The following is a 16,968-nucleotide window of genomic DNA, read 5'->3' as shown; positions in this document are numbered from 1 at the left end:
AAAAAAGAGGGCAATCACCTAAATTTCCAACGTTTGGGAAAAAATATTTAGAATATTCTGGAAACACCATATAATGAAATATTATATAGCCATTAAAATTATGTTCATAATAAATGTTGAAAATATTGGGGGAAATGCTTCTGTTATAACTTTGAAGTAAGAAGGCAAGATACAAACTGATAAAGACAACTTGGTAAAATGGAAAGAACAAGAACCTTGGACACAGAGTCAGGACCTCAAATCTTCCACCATTCACTAGTTATGTGATCTTGGTCAAACCACAAACTCTAAAATCTTCAGTTTCCACATTATAAAAAGATTAGAATACTAATTATTCTATAGTAAACACTCAGTAGATGGTGGCTATTATTATTACTACTGTGAATAGAAAAGAGTATAAATTGTGCAGTGAATGCAGAATCAAAATGGTCTGATTCTGTAGAGCCATGTTTTTTTTCTCTCCAACTTTGCTATGTTTTTAAAATCTTCTTTAGTGAACATGTTATACTATTACAGTGGAAAGAAATCTCTATTACTGTAAAATTGTCATTTAACAAACTCTGAATAGATAGGATAATAAAAATATTATTAGTAATCTTACTTTTAAGTCATTTCTAACTTAGACAGGAATCCAGCAGTTTTCAAGTGACTAATGAATCTGCTAGATGTATCCTTTTCCTATTTAAAAACCTTTGATAAAACCTCATAGCCTACAGAATAAAGTTCAAGCTCCTTCATGATCTGGCCCCAACCTGCCTTGCCAAAAGACCAACATGAAAATCAGAATAAATCATTTCACCAAAGCCACTTCTGCCTTATGAGTTACCCTGCTGCTGCCATGGGCAGGGTTGCTCTCTGACCATCAGGACAGGACTGGGACCAGTAAGGCTCTCAGTGATCAATCACATACAGGTATGTCTTGCCTGGTTTTCAGATGACGAGTCTGTCTTGAGCCGAGGGTCTGGGGCTCAAAACCTAAAAGGTTCAGCCATCTTCCCTCCTTCATGCCCAAACACCCCCACAGGAGATGTGTACCGATGTGATTAAGGACCAGTACAGGGATAAGCTCTTTACTAATACCTTCTTTTCCATTTCTCAGGACAAATCTTTAAAGTTGTTATATCTTTTCTTGCTCTGTACATAAGAAATCATGTGAGGTTTGGCAACTTACTCAAGATGACAGGACTGGGATCAGGGATAGGGATAGAGCTGTGGACTCTGAGACTGTATTCTTGGCACCTTCACCTTATTCACTGCATGTTGGTATGACCTATGGCCAAATCATCTGCCAATATGTGGATAGTGGAGATAGAGATATATAGAGAGAGCATCAGGTTGTACCTCAAAATACCTTGTAAGGCTAACGGCCCATGAGGTCTTCAAGATGAGGGATTTTCCCACTATGCTCCACAGTGCTTGCTGATGTTTCTCAGGGGTGACAGGGACCCAGTGATTAAGGTTCCTCCAAGAACCCACGTGGCCACTTCTAAGGAATGACACCAGTTGAGATTGCTTTATACTTTGGGCTTCTCTGCAAGATTTTGTTTGCTGAAAGGTTTTTGCCGTTTAAAAAAAGAAGTTTGAAAACCACTAGACTAGACTGAAAATTATTTAGTCCCTTCCAATTCAACCTCTTTCATTTTTGACATCCTGATATAATATCTCTCGGGGTCAAAAAAAACACCCTTTATTTAACCATGCACAAGGTCTTTCCCTTATGTAGTAGCATGAGAATCACTAAAAACTCTCTTGAATTAAAACACCAGAAAAACACTGTCTGCTAACCCAGCATAAGCACTCTCTAAATACATTTTCTGAAGCAGAATCAACTGGGGGGAAGCCCAGAATTCTGATGTCACCAGCTGACCAATTCTGCTTTTTTTTCAAAGTCAACCTCTCCATTCTGTCTGCCTGTCCACTTAGAGTGGAAGGGGTAAGTCATTTATCATGAGGCCTAGCTGAGACCACCCTCACCCTCACCCTACCTCTACAAAATTAGATGAGAGCAATCACTACAGTTAATAATGGCCGACTGTGCACCCTCCACGTGGGAGGCTGCAGTCTGTCTCTGTCAAAGCACTGCCTTTCATTTGTCCCATTCATTGCTAAAAATAAACATTCTCCTTCAAAGTGCTAGCAGAACTCTCTCCTAAGGCTACTGCATTATGATGTTCTACCCTCCTGGCCTTTTGCAATCACTATAACTTTTTGGAAGGATAAGCTGGTAGAAGGAAATGAAAAATGAAACAGTTCAGTCTTGCATACGAAACTGTAAGACTGTTCTATTTTCTACCTGATTTTCCCTGTCTGAAACCTAAGGCAACTTCACAGGTCACCAGATCTTCCCATACTCTTTAAGGCTAAAAGAATGTGGCCAAACATCAAATATAACCTAATAAGGCTTAGATTATTGTGTTTGAGAGGCACAAACCTGGTAGTACAGCAGTAAACGCAGTTTTTGATAAGCACTATCTAAAGAAACAAAGTGCAACAGGAGTTCAGAGATGGAGGAGGAAGACAGACAAGACAGAACAGGGAGAAGGAAAGGGGAAGAGGAAGTAGTGAGAAGAACTAGGAGATGGGGAGAGAAAGAAGAAGAGTATGGGGAGAAAGACGAGGGGAGATGGAGTGGAGAACACTGAGAATGGTGCCCCTTCCTACCAACTCCTCCCTCCAGCACTGTGACCCTATGATCTGCCTTCTCTCTGTTATGGGGAAGAAGTATCCTCCTGGTTTTCTAAGGCCATGCCTTTACCGGCACCCTGCTGCTCAGCTCCTCAGGCCTTCTGAAGTGTTCTTCCTCTCCAGGACCCTCATTCTAGCCCACACCATATCCTTCTCCTTAGCAATACTCAGGGACATACAAACATACATCACCCAAGTCTCTCTGGTGATGTGGGAGATGACTCCCAGGGATGAATCCAGACCTGGCAACGTGGGATCCAATTCCATCCTGAACAAAAGGCAAAAAAGAAGTGTAACAAAGTTTCAATGGCAGAGAGAGTTCAAATACAGTAGACAGGCTATTCTGGAAGTTGCTCTTACACAAGTTTCAGTTAGCCCTTGCTACCTATCATAACCTGCCGAACTCCAACCAGCATCATTCCAGCCAATTCTAGGGCGATTTATAAGATTCCACAAGGGTTCCAGGTACTAGGGTAACTTGCCATCAGCTGGGTACCTGGTCCAGACAAGTCATGAAACCCAGCCTCTCCAGAACATCAGATAGTTCCATCTCCCTACCCCATATTAGCGACAGACGTTTCCAATATGAAAAAGTTAGAATGGCCATAACTCAAACACGCCTAAAGAAAGGGATGGAAAGATCAAAAGTGATGGTGGAGTTATACAGTGAAGATAGGATTTAACAAATAAATATGATTGCTGAATAATTAAATTGATAACTCTTTAGTCTCCAGTATCTTAGAGCAGCTAGAAGTAAAAACCTAAAATTGTGGAATTGTAATCCATGTCAAACTCTGAAATATGTTCTACAACTAGTCGTGATGCTGTGCTTTGAAATTTACTGCATATATATATATATATATATGTTATTTTTCACAGAAAAAAAGAAGGAAAAAAGTTGATTGTGATGATAAAAAAAATAGTTAAGCCTTTTAGCCTCCCTACATTCTGGAGCAGTTAGAAGGAAAAATCTGAGAGGATCGTATGGTAGCTGGTGACAAATTCTGGGATCTGTCCTGTAACTATTTGTTAAAGAGTGCTTTGAAAACTATTGTTTTTTATTTCTTTGCTTTGTATATATGTTATACTATACAATTAAAAAGTTAAAAAAAAATCATACATTACCCACACCCACATTAAATCATCACCCTCCCTTGACTCCCTACCTTCAGCTCCTGTCCTGTTACTCTGTTCTCCTTTATAACAAAACTCTTCCAAAGAGGTGCCTGCTCTTCTCCTCTTCTTGCCTTCCACTCTCCCCTCAATCATTCCCATTAGGCTTCCATCCCTCCTCCTCTGAAATGACTTCCCATTACCAAAGCCGACAGTCAGTTTTCCAGCCTCATTTTCCTTGACATTCTCTCTAGGTCCCTGTGACAGCACACCTGCCTGGTTTTCCTCCTATCTCACTGCCTTTTCCTGCTCAATCTCCTTTGCCAGCTCCTTTGCAGGTGCTGGGGCAACCCCAAGGCTTGGTGCTCTATCTTTGCCATCCTGCTTGGTACTCTCATTCAGGTTGCTGGTTTTAAACTTGATCCACAAGCTGCTGAGCCTCTTAACTTTTCTCTGCAACCCAGACCTCTCACTGTAGCACAAGACTGAGCTGTACAACATCTCCAGCACACCCACAAGGAGGTCTAAATGGTACTCAATCATAACAAACCTAAAAAGAATCTCTGAGTTTTTCCCCACAATATAAATCCCACCAAGAATTCTCCATCTCAGCAAATAACATCGAAATCCACTCAGTTGCTCACATCTGAATGCACCCAGATCTGACCACTTCTCACTACCTCTACTGCTGCAGCCCTAATCCCTGCCATGACTTCTCCACACAGTGCCACTGCCTCCTGTCTTGTCTCCTTGCCTCCATATGACCACCCTTCCCTCACCTACCCACCATACAACTCCACACAGCAGCCAGAGTGAACTTTCTAAAGCATGCTATGCCCGGCTCACGCCCTCCTTTGGCTTCCCACAGCATCTAAACTGGCTCTAATTTCCTTGCACCCCAGACAGAAGCCCCTGGAAAGGAGGCCCACCCTGGTGCCCACATTCCATGTTCCCTAGGTCTCACAGCTCCTCAAAAGCACCATATTCCATCATTGGTCCTTTGTATTGGCTGTTTTGTCTACTGCAAAAACTATTGCTTACATCCTAGATCTTTACATAGTTCTCTATAACGACCTCAAAACAGATGCACCTCCAAATGAAATTTTCCTTGATTGCCTCAGCTAACCCAACACACTTAGACTTGCTGTCCCATTGGACTGTTTGATTTTCTCCCTAAAACTATCAGAAATTATTTTATTTATTTGTTCAATGTTCTCCCCACTAGAATATAAGCCCTTTAAAGACAGAACTGTTACTGTTGTTGAAACAGCAGAAACACTTTTAAGGCTCATCTCTAGTGCCTCAAAATACGACTTATAAATAGTAGTAATTCAATAAATAGTTGTTGATTGATAATGTATGAAATAAAATGCATCACATAAGAGGCAATCATTCTCAAATAAAAATAGTCTTGATATGCTCCTACCAGCCAAAAGATAAGAAGAACAAACTCAGGAACGGAAAAGTTATGGTAAAAAAACAAGTGGTAAGACTAAACACATCTTGAAATTAAAGAACTGAGTGTAAATTTACAAACCTTAATAAAGAAATAGTAGCCCATATGTAGGGGTGGAATGAGGAGATGTTAGGAAGTATAAGAGCATAAACTTTCTCATTTTTCTTTAAAAAAATCAATATTTGCAAAATCGAAATATATAGTTCAATAATATAACATAATACTCTGATTCTTCAGGTTTTTTGGTCCTTTTTCTCCACCTTAAAGAGATTGCATGGGAAAAGTTTTCTCTTATTATGAACGAACATACCAACATTTAAGAATTATTTAAATTTCACTTCTGTTATTTTTCCTTCTGCTAAACCCAAGTAAAATAAAATTTAATACTTTTATTGAAAATATCAGGTAGAAGCAGGGCAAGATGGCAGGATAGTGAACTGTGGAATTTAGTTCGTCCTCCAGAGTAGCCAGTAAATAGGCAAGAGCAGTACAGAATAACTGCTGGGGAAACCTCAATGACCAGATAGATAGCATACGCCAATCCGGACGAGGTGGAATGGCTGAGATTCACACAGAACTGTAAGTCCCCCAAACTGCAGAGGCCAGTGCCCCTCCACCACAGGCACCACAGGCGCCACAGGCTGGTTCCCCGAGGGGAAAGGAAACAGAATTTACTAGCAGCAAGGGCTTAGCTCAACCAAGCTCCAATAGTGAAATTAAATTTTGATTACTGAAAACAGGACCCCAGCACAGATAAATCTGGAATAAGCACAAAGGAACTAGGAATTTTTGCCCCAGTAGAGAGGGGGTGGGGCTAATGGAAAATTTTTTTAAAAAAGCTTTTTGAGTTGGACAGCACAACAGGCTGGGAAAAAAGGATAGACCACAAGAAACGGGGGCACAAAGAGCCTGGAAATACATGGAGCCAGGTACCAACTCAAGCTCTTGATTGGCAAGCCCAAAGAGTAGGGATGTGGCTCTGAAAAGGCATTTTATTTACTTTTTTTTTTAATTCTTAAATAGCTCATTAAATTGAGCTGCCAGCACTCTCAGGCTCCAGCACTACCACAAGCAAGGAGGGAGCCAAAGCATGTTTTGAAAGGAAATAATTCCCTAAAGGGCATATCTTTCCCAAGAAAACAGGGTGGGGGCCCAGCTCAAGTAGAATTCCTCCTTCAAGGACATTCAGGCCCAAGAGACTTAAAAACAGAAGCAATCAAAGCCCACCTTCTGCCTCACCTCTGTCTCAACCACACCTCTGGCAGGGAGAGTCTGCTGAAATTAAAGGTACCTCATCACTTTAACCTGGTGGGAAGCCACAGGCAGACAATCATCACAAGCTGGACAAGAAAGGAAAAGCAGAGTCTAGAGGCTTCATAGGAAAGTCTGACAACCTATGGGTCTCAACCTCTGCGAAGACTGATGCCGGTTACATTCTCCTCCTGAGACATGGGCCTATCTGGTCTGGGAAAATATGACTGGGGTCTATAACATCTGAGGAGACCCTCCTCAAAAAAATGCTGCATTTAGACAGAGCAAAAAACAGGAAAAAAAAAAAAAAGAACTGAAAAAAATATAACCAACAAAACAGAACCTATGCTAGAGGTCTATAATAGGAAATGAACGTAAAACAAAAGATTGAAAACAAAGTCATCCAGCAAGAAAACTTTCTGTAAAAGAGTGAAAACAACCTCCAGAATGAACTAATTAAGAAAATCAAATACCTAGACACCAACAAAATATAAGTCATACTAGGAAAGTTGAAGATATGGCCCAAAGGAACATTTCAAGAGATACAGGAGTTGAAACAACTAATTCAGGCTGTTCGAACAGACATGCAAAATCTCATCAAAAATCAAATCAACGAGTTGAAGGATGATATGAAGAAGACAAAAGGTGAACAAAAAGAAGAAACAGAATGTCTGAAAAAAAATCAAAGAACATTTGGGAACGAAAGGCACAATAGAAGAGATTTTAAAAAATGGAAACCTACAATGTTAGATTTCAAGACGCAGAACAAAGAATTAGTGAATAAGAAGACTGAACATCTGAAATCTGACATGCAAAAGAAAATATATGAAAAAGAATACAAAAATATGAACAGGGTCTCAGGGATTTGAATGACAACATGAAGCATGGAAATATACGTGTTGTGGGTGTCCCAGGAAGAGAAGAGAAGGGAAAAGGAGGAGAAAGACTAATGGAGGAAATCATTACTGAAAATTTTCCATCTCTTATGAAAGACATAAAATTAAAAATTCAAGAAGGGCAGCGTACTCCAAACAGAACAGATCAAAATAAACAAACTCCAAGACACTTACTAATTAGATAGCAAGTGTCAAAGACAAAGAGAGAATTTTGAAAGTGGCAAGAGAAAAGCAATCCATCACATACAAGGGGAGCCCAATAAGACTATGTGTGGATTTTGGAACAGAAAACATGGAGGTGAGAATGCAGTGGTATGATATATTTAAGATCTGAAAGAGAAAAACTGTCAACCATGAATTCTATACCCAGCGAAACTTTCCTCCAAAACTGAGGGGGAGTTTGGCGGTTCCTCAAAAAGCTGAATATAGAATTGCCATACGACCCAGCAATACCATTGCTGGGAATATACTCAAAGGACTGAAGGGCAAAGACACAAACGGACATTTGCACACCAATGTTTATAGCAGCGTTATTTACAATTGCAAAGAGATGGAAACAGCCAAAATCTCCATCAACAGAAGAGTGGCTAAACAAACTGTGGTATATACATACGATGGAATACTATGCAGCTTTAAGACAGGATAAACTTATGAAGCATGTAATAACATGGATGGACCTAGAGAACATTATGCTGAGTGAGTCTAGCCAAAAACTAAAGGACAAATACTGTATGGTCCCACTGATGTGAACAGACATTCGAGAATAAATTTGGAATATGTCCTTGATAACAGAGTCCAGCAGGAGGTAGAAACAGGGTAACATAATGGCCAACTGGAGTTGAAGGGATACAGACGGTGTAACAGGACTAGATACAAAAACTCAAAAATGGACAGCACAATAATACCTAATTGTAAAGTAATCATGTTAAAACACTGAATGAAGCTGCATCTGAGCTATAGGTTTTTGTTTTGTTTTGTTTTGTTTTGTTTTGATTTTACTATTATTACTTTTATTTTTTTCTCTATATTAACATTCTATATCTTTTTTGGTTATGTTGCTAGTTCTTCTAAACCAATGCATATGTACAAAGAAATGATGATCATGCATCTATGTGATGATGTTAAGAATTAATGATTGCATATGTAGAATGGTATGATCTCTAAATGTTGGGTTAATTTCTTTTTTTCCGTTAATTAAAAAAAAAAAAAAAAGAGAAGGGATAATTGGAGCTGAAGGGATACAGACTGTACAACGGGACTGGATATAAAAACTCAGAAATGGACAGCACAATACTACCCAATTGTAATGCAATTATGTTAAAACACTGAATGAAGCTGCATGTGAGGTATAGGTTTTTTGTTTTTTTTGTTTGTTTGTTTGTTTGTTTTTCTTTTTCTTTCTATTATTGTTTTAATTCTTATTCTGTTGTCTTTTTATTTCTTTTTCTAAATCGATGCAAATGTACTAAGAAATGATGAATATGCAACTATGTGATGTTATTAAGAATTACTGATTGTACATGTAGATTGGAATGATTTCTAATTGTTTTGTTAATTCTTTTTTTAATTAATAAAAAAAAATATTTTCAGACAAACAATCACTGAGAGAATTTGTGACTAAGAGATCAGTCATACAAGAAATACTAAAGGGAGCACCACATGCACATGGGTAAAAGCAGGAGAGAGAGGTGTAGAGAAGAGTATAGAAATGAAGACTATCAGTACAGTAAAAAGACAAAAAAATTAGATATGACACATAAAATCCAAAAGACAAAATAGTAGAAGACTGCCTTTACTGTAATAACATGTTAATAGATTAAAAACCCCAATCAAAAGACAGAGACTGGAAGAATGGATTTAAAAAAGAGGACCTATTTATGCTCTCTCCAGGAGACTCACATTAGACCCAAGGACAAAAAACAGGTTGAAAGTAAAAGCTTGTAAAAAGATATTTCATCCAAACAACAACCAGAAAAGAGCAGAAGTATGTATACTAATATGCAACTAATTAGACTTCAAATAATTAAACAAGACAAAGAAGGACACTATGTATTAATAAAAGGTACAATTCAACAAGAAGACAAAACAATCATAAATATACATGTAGCAAACACTGACAACACCGAAGGGAGAAGTAGACACCACTACTGCTACGAGAATAGCTGGAGATTTCAATTTCCCACTCTCACCAACGAATAGAACATCTAAACAGAGAATCAATAAGGAAACAGAGATTTTGAATAATACAGTAAATGACTAGACTTAACAGACATCTATAGAACATTACACCCCACAACAGTAGGATACATGTTTTTCTCAAGTGCTCATGAATCATTCTTAAGGACAGACCACATGCTGGGTCACAAAGCAAGTCTCAATAACTTTTAAAAGACTGAAATTATACAAAACACTTTCCAGGATCATAATGAACTGAAGTTAGAAATCAATAACAGGCAGAGAGTCAGAAAATACACAAACATATACAGGATAAACAAAATACTCCTAAACAACAAGTGGGTAAAGGAAGAAATAACATGAGAAATTAGAAAATACATCAAGGCAAATGAAAATTAAAACAACATATCAAAATTTATGGAATACAGAAAAGTCAGTATTGAGAGAGAAAGTTCATGCCTTAAATGCCTATGTTAAAAAAGAAGAGAAAAAATAAAGGAATTAACTTTCTATTGGAAGAACTAGAGGAAAAACAGCAAACTAACGCAAAAGTAAAAAAAAGGAAAGAAATTATGAAGATGACAGCAGCAATAAATGAAATTGAGAATATGAAAACAACTGAGAAAATCAACAAAGCCAGAAGTTGGTTCTTTGAGAAAATCAATAAAATTGATGGACCCTTACCTAGGCTGACAAAAATATATTAAATATATATATATATTAAAAATATATACATATTTTAAAAGTAAATATATTCATTTACACAAATGAATAAAATCAGAAATGGAAGAGGGGACATAACCACACACCCCGCAGAAATAAAGAAGGTAATAAGAGGATATTATGAGCAACTATTTACTTAAAAAACAGACAATGTAGATGAAATAGACAACCTCCTAGAAAGGCATGAACAAACAACATCAACCTGAGAAGAAACAGATGACTTCAACAAACCAATCACAAGTAAAGAGATTGACTCAGTCATCAAGAGTGCCAAAAAAAAGAAAAATCCAGGACAAGAAGTCTTCACATGTAAATTCTACCAAGCATCCAAGAGAGAATTAGTACCAATCCTGCTTAAATGCTTCAAAAAAAAAAAAAATTGAAGAGGACAGAAAGTTACCTAACTCATTCTATGACGCTAACATCACCCTAATACCAAAGCCAAACAAAGATACTACAAGAAAAGAAAATTACAGACCAATCTTTCTAATGAAAATAGATGCAAAAATCCTCAACAAAATAGTTGCAAATTGTATCCAGCAGCACATTAAAAAAATTATACACCATGACCAAGTAGGATTCATTTCAGGTATGCAAGGCTGGTTCAACACACAAAAAACAATTAATGTAATACACCATATCAATAAGTCAAAGTGGAAAAGCTACATGACCATCTCAATTGATGCAGAAAAGGCATTAGATAAAATTCAACATTCTTTCTTTTCATATTTTTTAATATTTTTATTGATGAAACAATATACAAACATAAATCTTCTTAACATAACAAACATTCCATTCATGGTATACAATCAAAGGCTCACAATATCATCATATAGTTGTGTATTCATCACCGTGATCATTTTTTCTGAACATCTGCATCACTCCAGAAAAAAAAAAATGAAAAGACAAAAGAAAAAACTTATACATACCATACCCCTTACCCTTCCCTCTCACTGACAACTGTATTTCCATCTACCCAATTTATTTGAACTTTTGCTCCTCTTATTATTTGTTTATTATTTATCAATATTTTTTACTCAATTTTGTATGTCCATAACCTCGATAAAACCTTGTATCAGACACAAGGTTTTCACAATCACACAGTCACACTGTAAAAGCTTTATCATTATACAATCATCTTCAAGAAACAAGGCTACTGGAACACAGCTCTACTTCCCTTTAGCCACTCAAATACACCATAAACTGAGAAGGGATATCTATATAATGCATAAGAATAACCTCCGGGATAACTTCTCAACTTTTTTGATATCTCTCAGCCACTGACACTTTATTTTTCCTCATTTCTTTCTTCCTTTTGATCAAGAAGGTTTACTCAATCCCTTAATACCAGGACCAAGCACATCCTGGGATTTCTGTTCCACATTGCCAGAGAGACATGGCACTCCTGGGAGTCATGGCCCACGTAGAGGGGGAGGGCAGTGGGTTCACTTGCCAGGTCGGCTTAGAGAGAGATGTCACATCTGAGCAACAAAAGAGGTCCTCTGCGGATGACTCTTAGGTCCAATTTTAAGTAGGTTTAGCCTATCCTTTGCAGTAATAAGCTTCATAGGGGTGAACCCCAAGATTGAGGGCTTGGCCTATTGATTTGGTGGTCCCATTATGCTTGCAAAAGGATCAAAAATTCTCCAAATGGGGAAATAGTAACTTTTCCCCTTTCTCCCAATTCCTGTAAGGGGATCTTGCAAATACTTCTTTATTCACTGTTCAAATCACTCAAGGCATCACACTAACCTGGACAAACCAACACAATCTCAGGCCATATTCAAGTTCCATGTACTTATGGTGTTCAACTAAACTGACCATACAAATTAAATTAGGAAATGCACTACCCAAAATATAAATTTTGCACCAAATAAACATCTCTCCCTTTATTCTGGCACAGAAGTTGAAGCTTTAAAATATGGATGATATCATCCTTTACCCACTCTTCTGATACACCTTAGTCCTATCCCAATCAGCTTCATTCATATCTCTACTCGAAGTCTGAACACTTTTATCAACTTTTTAAACAGTTCCTGCTTGGGGTACTGCTGATTTTCATATCTGAGTCTCAGGTGTCATGTGAATACCCAAAGTTCTGGGAAAGACCACATTATATAAAACAGCTCAGTATCTGAGAATTTAGGTATTAACAGTTACATCTCCTGAAAATATGTGAATGCTATAAGAGCTTACAATCTAGGACCCTTTACAATCAGCCTCAACCTGATAACCCAGGCTCTTGATTTTAGTTCACAGAATTTTTATATTATAGTTAGTCCATATAACTGAAGCATGATAATATTTGTCTTTTTGTTTCTGGCATTTCATTCAACATACAGCTCTTAAGGTTCATTCATCTAGGTGCCTGCCTCACAACTTCACTGCTTTTTGAGGTGGCTCAGTAGTCCATTGTATGTATACACCATAGTTCCCCCTTCCATTCCACTCGTTGTACCCTTAGGCCACCTCCATCCATTATGGATCAGGAACACTGCTGCCAGAAACACCAGTGTCCAAATGTGTATTTGTGTCCCCACACTCAGCTCCTCCAGGTATACACTGAGCAATGACAACATCCTTTCTTGATGAAAACACTTCAACGGATAGGAATAGAAGGGAACTTAACATGATAAAGGAAATATATGAAAACCTACAGCTAACATCATCTTCAATGAAGAAAGACTAAAAGCTTTCCCTCTAAGATCAGGAACAAGACCAGAATGCCTATTGTCACCAGTTATTCAGCATTTTTCTGGAAGTTCTAGCCAGAGAAATTAGACAAGAAAAAGAAATAAAAGGCATCTAAATTGGAAAGGAAAAAAGTAAAACTCTCCCTGTTTGTAGATTACATGATACTGTAGGTCAAAAATGCCAAAAACTCTACAGCAAAGCTACTCGAGCTTATAAATGAGTACAGCAAAGTGGTAGGGTAAAAGATCAATGCCCAACCTAAAGCAAGAGCACTGAAGAAAGAAAGAAATAAATGGGAGCTCCTCAAAATTAAACACTTTTGTGCATCAAAGAACTTCATCAAGAAAGTAGAAAGACAGCCGACACAATGGGAGACAATATTTGGAAACGACATATCAGATAAAGGTCTAGTATCCAGAATTTATAAAGAGATTGTTCAACTCAACAACAAAAAGACAGCCAACCCAATTACAAAATGGGAAAAAGACTTGAACAGACACCTACCAGAAGAGGAAATATGGATGGCCAAGAGGCACATGAAGAGATGCTCAATGTCCCTGGCCATTAGAGAAATGCAAATCAAAACCACAATGAGATATCATCTCACACCCACCAGAATGGCCATTATCAACAAAACAGAAAATGACAAGTGCTGGAGAGGATGCGGTGAAAGAGGCACACTTATCCACTGTTGGTGGGAATGTCAAATGGTGCAACCACTGTGGAAGGCAGTTTGGCGGTTCCTCAAAAAGCTGAATATAGAATTGCCATACGACCCAGCAATACCATTGCTAGGTATCTACTCAAAGGACTTAAGGGCAAAGACACAAACGGACATTTGCACACCAATGTTTATAGCAGCATTATTTACAATTGCAAAGAGATGGAAACAGCCAAAATGTCCATCAACAGAAGAATGGCTAAACAAACTGTGGTATATACATACGATGGAATATTATGCAGCTTTAAGACAAGATAAACTTATGAACCATGTAATATCATGGATGGACCTAGAGAATATTATGCTGAGTGAATCCAGCCAAAAACTTAAGGACAAATACTGTATGGTCCCACTGATGTGAACGGACATTCGAGAATAAACTTGAAATATGTCATTGGTAACAGAGTTCAGCAGGAGTTAGAAACAGGGTAAGACAATGGGTAATTGAAGCTGAAGGGATACAGACTATGCATCAGGACTAGATACAAAAACTCAAAACTGGACAGCACAATAATACCTAATTGTAAAGTAATCATGTTTAAAACACTGAATGAAGCTGCATCTGAGCTATAGGGTTTTCTTTGTTTTTGTTTGCTTGTTTGTTTGTTGTTGTTGTTTTTTTTACTATTATTACTACTTTTATTTCTTTTCTCTATATTAACATTTTATATCTTTTTCTGTTGTGTTGCTAGTTCCTCTAAACCGATGCAAATGTACTAAGAAACAATGATCATGCATCTATGTGATGATGTTAAGAATTACTGAGTGCATATGTAGAACGGTATGATTTCTAAATGTTGTGTTAATTTCTTTTTTTCTTTCCGTTAATAAAAAAATAAAATAAAATAAAATAAAATAAAAAAGATCAATGCCCAAAAAGCAGTAATGTTTCTATATACTAGTGATGAACAATCTGAGGAAGAAATCAAGAAAATAATTCAATTTACAATAGCAACCAAAGAAATCAAATATTTAAGAATAAACTTAACTAAGGATACAAAAGACCTATACACAGAAAAACTACAGAAACTGTTTAAAATAAATCATGGAAGACCTAAATAAATGGAAGGGCATACCGTGTTTATGGACTGAAAGACTAAATATAGTTAGGATGTCATTTCTACCCAAATAGATTTATAAATTCAATGCAATACCAATTAAAATCCCAAAGCTTACTTTGCAGAAATGGAAACACCAATAATCAAATTTATTTGAAAGGGAAGGCTGCCCCAAATAGCTAAAAATATCTTAAGAAAGAAAAATGAAGTGGGACGCCTCACACTACCTGACTTTAAAGAATATTATGAAGCTACAGTAGTCAAATCAGTATGGTACTGTCATAAAGATAGATTTATTGACCAATGGAACCTAATTACCTAATTGAGTGTTCAGAAATAGGCCCTCTCATCTAGGGACAACTGATTGTTGATATGGCAGTGTGCTGGTTTGAAAGGATGTGTGTACCCTAGAAAAGCCATGTTTTAATCAAAATCCAATTTCAAAGAGGTAGAATAATCCCTATTCAGTACTGTATGTTTGAAACTGTAATCAAATCATCTCCCTGGAGATGGGATTTAATCAAGAGTGGTTGTTAAGCTGAATTAGGTGACAACATGTCTTCACCCATTTGGGTGGGTCTTGATAAGTTTCTGGAGTCCTATAAAAGAGGAAACATTTTAGAGAATGAAGGAGATTTAGAGAGAGCAGAGAATGCTGCAGTACCATGAAGCAGAGAGTCCATCAGCCAGCTCTTTGGAGATGAAGAAGGAAAACGCCTCCCGGGGAGCTTCATGAAACAGGAAGCCAGGAGAGAAAGCTAGCAGATGACACTGTGCTCGCCATGTGCCCTTCCAGCCAAGGGAGAAACCGTGACTGTGTTTACCATGTGCCTTCTTGGATGAGAGAGAAAGATCCTGAACTTCATCAGCCTTTTTGAACCAAGGTATCTTAACCTGGATGCCTTTGATTAGACATTTCTATAGAATTGTTTTAAATGGGAAATTTTCTCAGCCTTAGAACTGTAAACTAGCAACTCATTAAATTCCCCTTTTTAAAAGCCATTCCATTTCCAGTGTACTGCATTCTGACAGCTAGCAAACTAGAACAGGCAGTCAAACCAACCCACCAGGGACAGAGTAGCCTCTGCAATAAACAGTGTTCGGGAAACTGGATATCCATACACAAAAGGATGAAAGAGGATTCATATCTCACACCTTATACAAAAATTAACTAAAAATGGACCAAAGACCTAAACATCAGAGAGACCATAAAACTATTAGAAGAAAATGTACAGAATATATCTTATAAATCTTCTAACAGAAGGTGGTTTCCTACAGCTTATACCCAAATCACGAGCCTGAGAAAAGAAGAGATAAGTGGGACTCCCTCAAAATAAAACACTTTGTGCATCAAAGAACTTTGTCAGTAAAGTAAAAAGGCAGCCTAAGCAATGGGAGACAATCTTGGAAACCACACATCAGATAAGGGTTTAGTATTCAAAATATATAAAGAGATTGTTCAACTCAACAACAAAAGGACAAACAACCCAATTAAAAAACAGGTATAAGACATGAACAGACATTTTTCAGAAAAGGAACTACAAATGGCTAAAAGGTACATGAAAACATGCTCAAATTCAATGGCTATCAGGGAAATGCAAATCAAAACCATAATGAGATATCATCTCACACCCACTAGAATGGCTGCTATCAATAAAAACAAAAAAATGAATCAAATCCAACACCATTAAAAGAATTATACAACATGACCACATAGGATTCATTCAAGGTATGCAAGGATGGTTCAGCATAAGTAAATCAATTAATGTAATACACCATATCAACAAATCAAAGCAGAAAAACACATGATCATCTGGATTGATGCAGCAAAGGCATTTGACAAAATTCAACATCCTTTCTTGTTAAAAACACTTCAAAAGATAGGAACAGAAGGGAACTTTCTCAACATGATAAAGGGAATATATGAAAAATCCACAGCTAACATCATCCTCAATGGGGAAAAACTGAAAACTTTCCTCCTAAGATCAGGAACAAGACAAGAATGTCCACTATCACCAGTGTTATTCAACATTGTGTTGGAAGTTCTAGTCAGAGCAATTAGATAAGAAAAACAAATACAAGGCATCAAAATTAGAAAGGAACTACTGAAATTCTCACTGTTTGCAGATGATATGATAACATATGTTGAAAAACCTGAAAAATCCACAGCAAAACTACTAGAGCTAATAAATGAGT

At 37.3% G+C, this 16,968-nt stretch overlaps 1 protein-coding gene across 7 annotated transcripts in view; it reads right to left on the bottom strand.

Moving 5' to 3' along the window:
* TRAPPC9 (trafficking protein particle complex subunit 9) overlaps positions 1-16,968 on the bottom strand; it is an 889,500-nt gene that overhangs the window by 412,376 nt on the left and 460,156 nt on the right. For 3 of the 7 annotated variants that reach the window (XM_077166715.1, XM_077166713.1, XM_077166712.1), the window contains one exon: positions 2,873-2,953. The exons of the other annotated variants lie outside the window; for them this stretch is intronic. In XM_077166715.1, the coding sequence (XP_077022830.1) occupies positions 2,873-2,953 (81 nt within the window). The remainder of the gene's footprint in view (positions 1-2,872; positions 2,954-16,968) is intronic. 7 annotated transcript variants of the gene reach the window in all.

The sequence above is a fragment of the Tamandua tetradactyla genome, chromosome 6 (assembly GCF_023851605.1).
Source record: "Tamandua tetradactyla isolate mTamTet1 chromosome 6, mTamTet1.pri, whole genome shotgun sequence".
Taxonomy (NCBI): Eukaryota; Metazoa; Chordata; class Mammalia; order Pilosa; family Myrmecophagidae; genus Tamandua; species Tamandua tetradactyla.
Note: the sequence above shows the minus strand (reverse complement) of the source record. Positions and strands in the feature narration are given on the sequence as shown.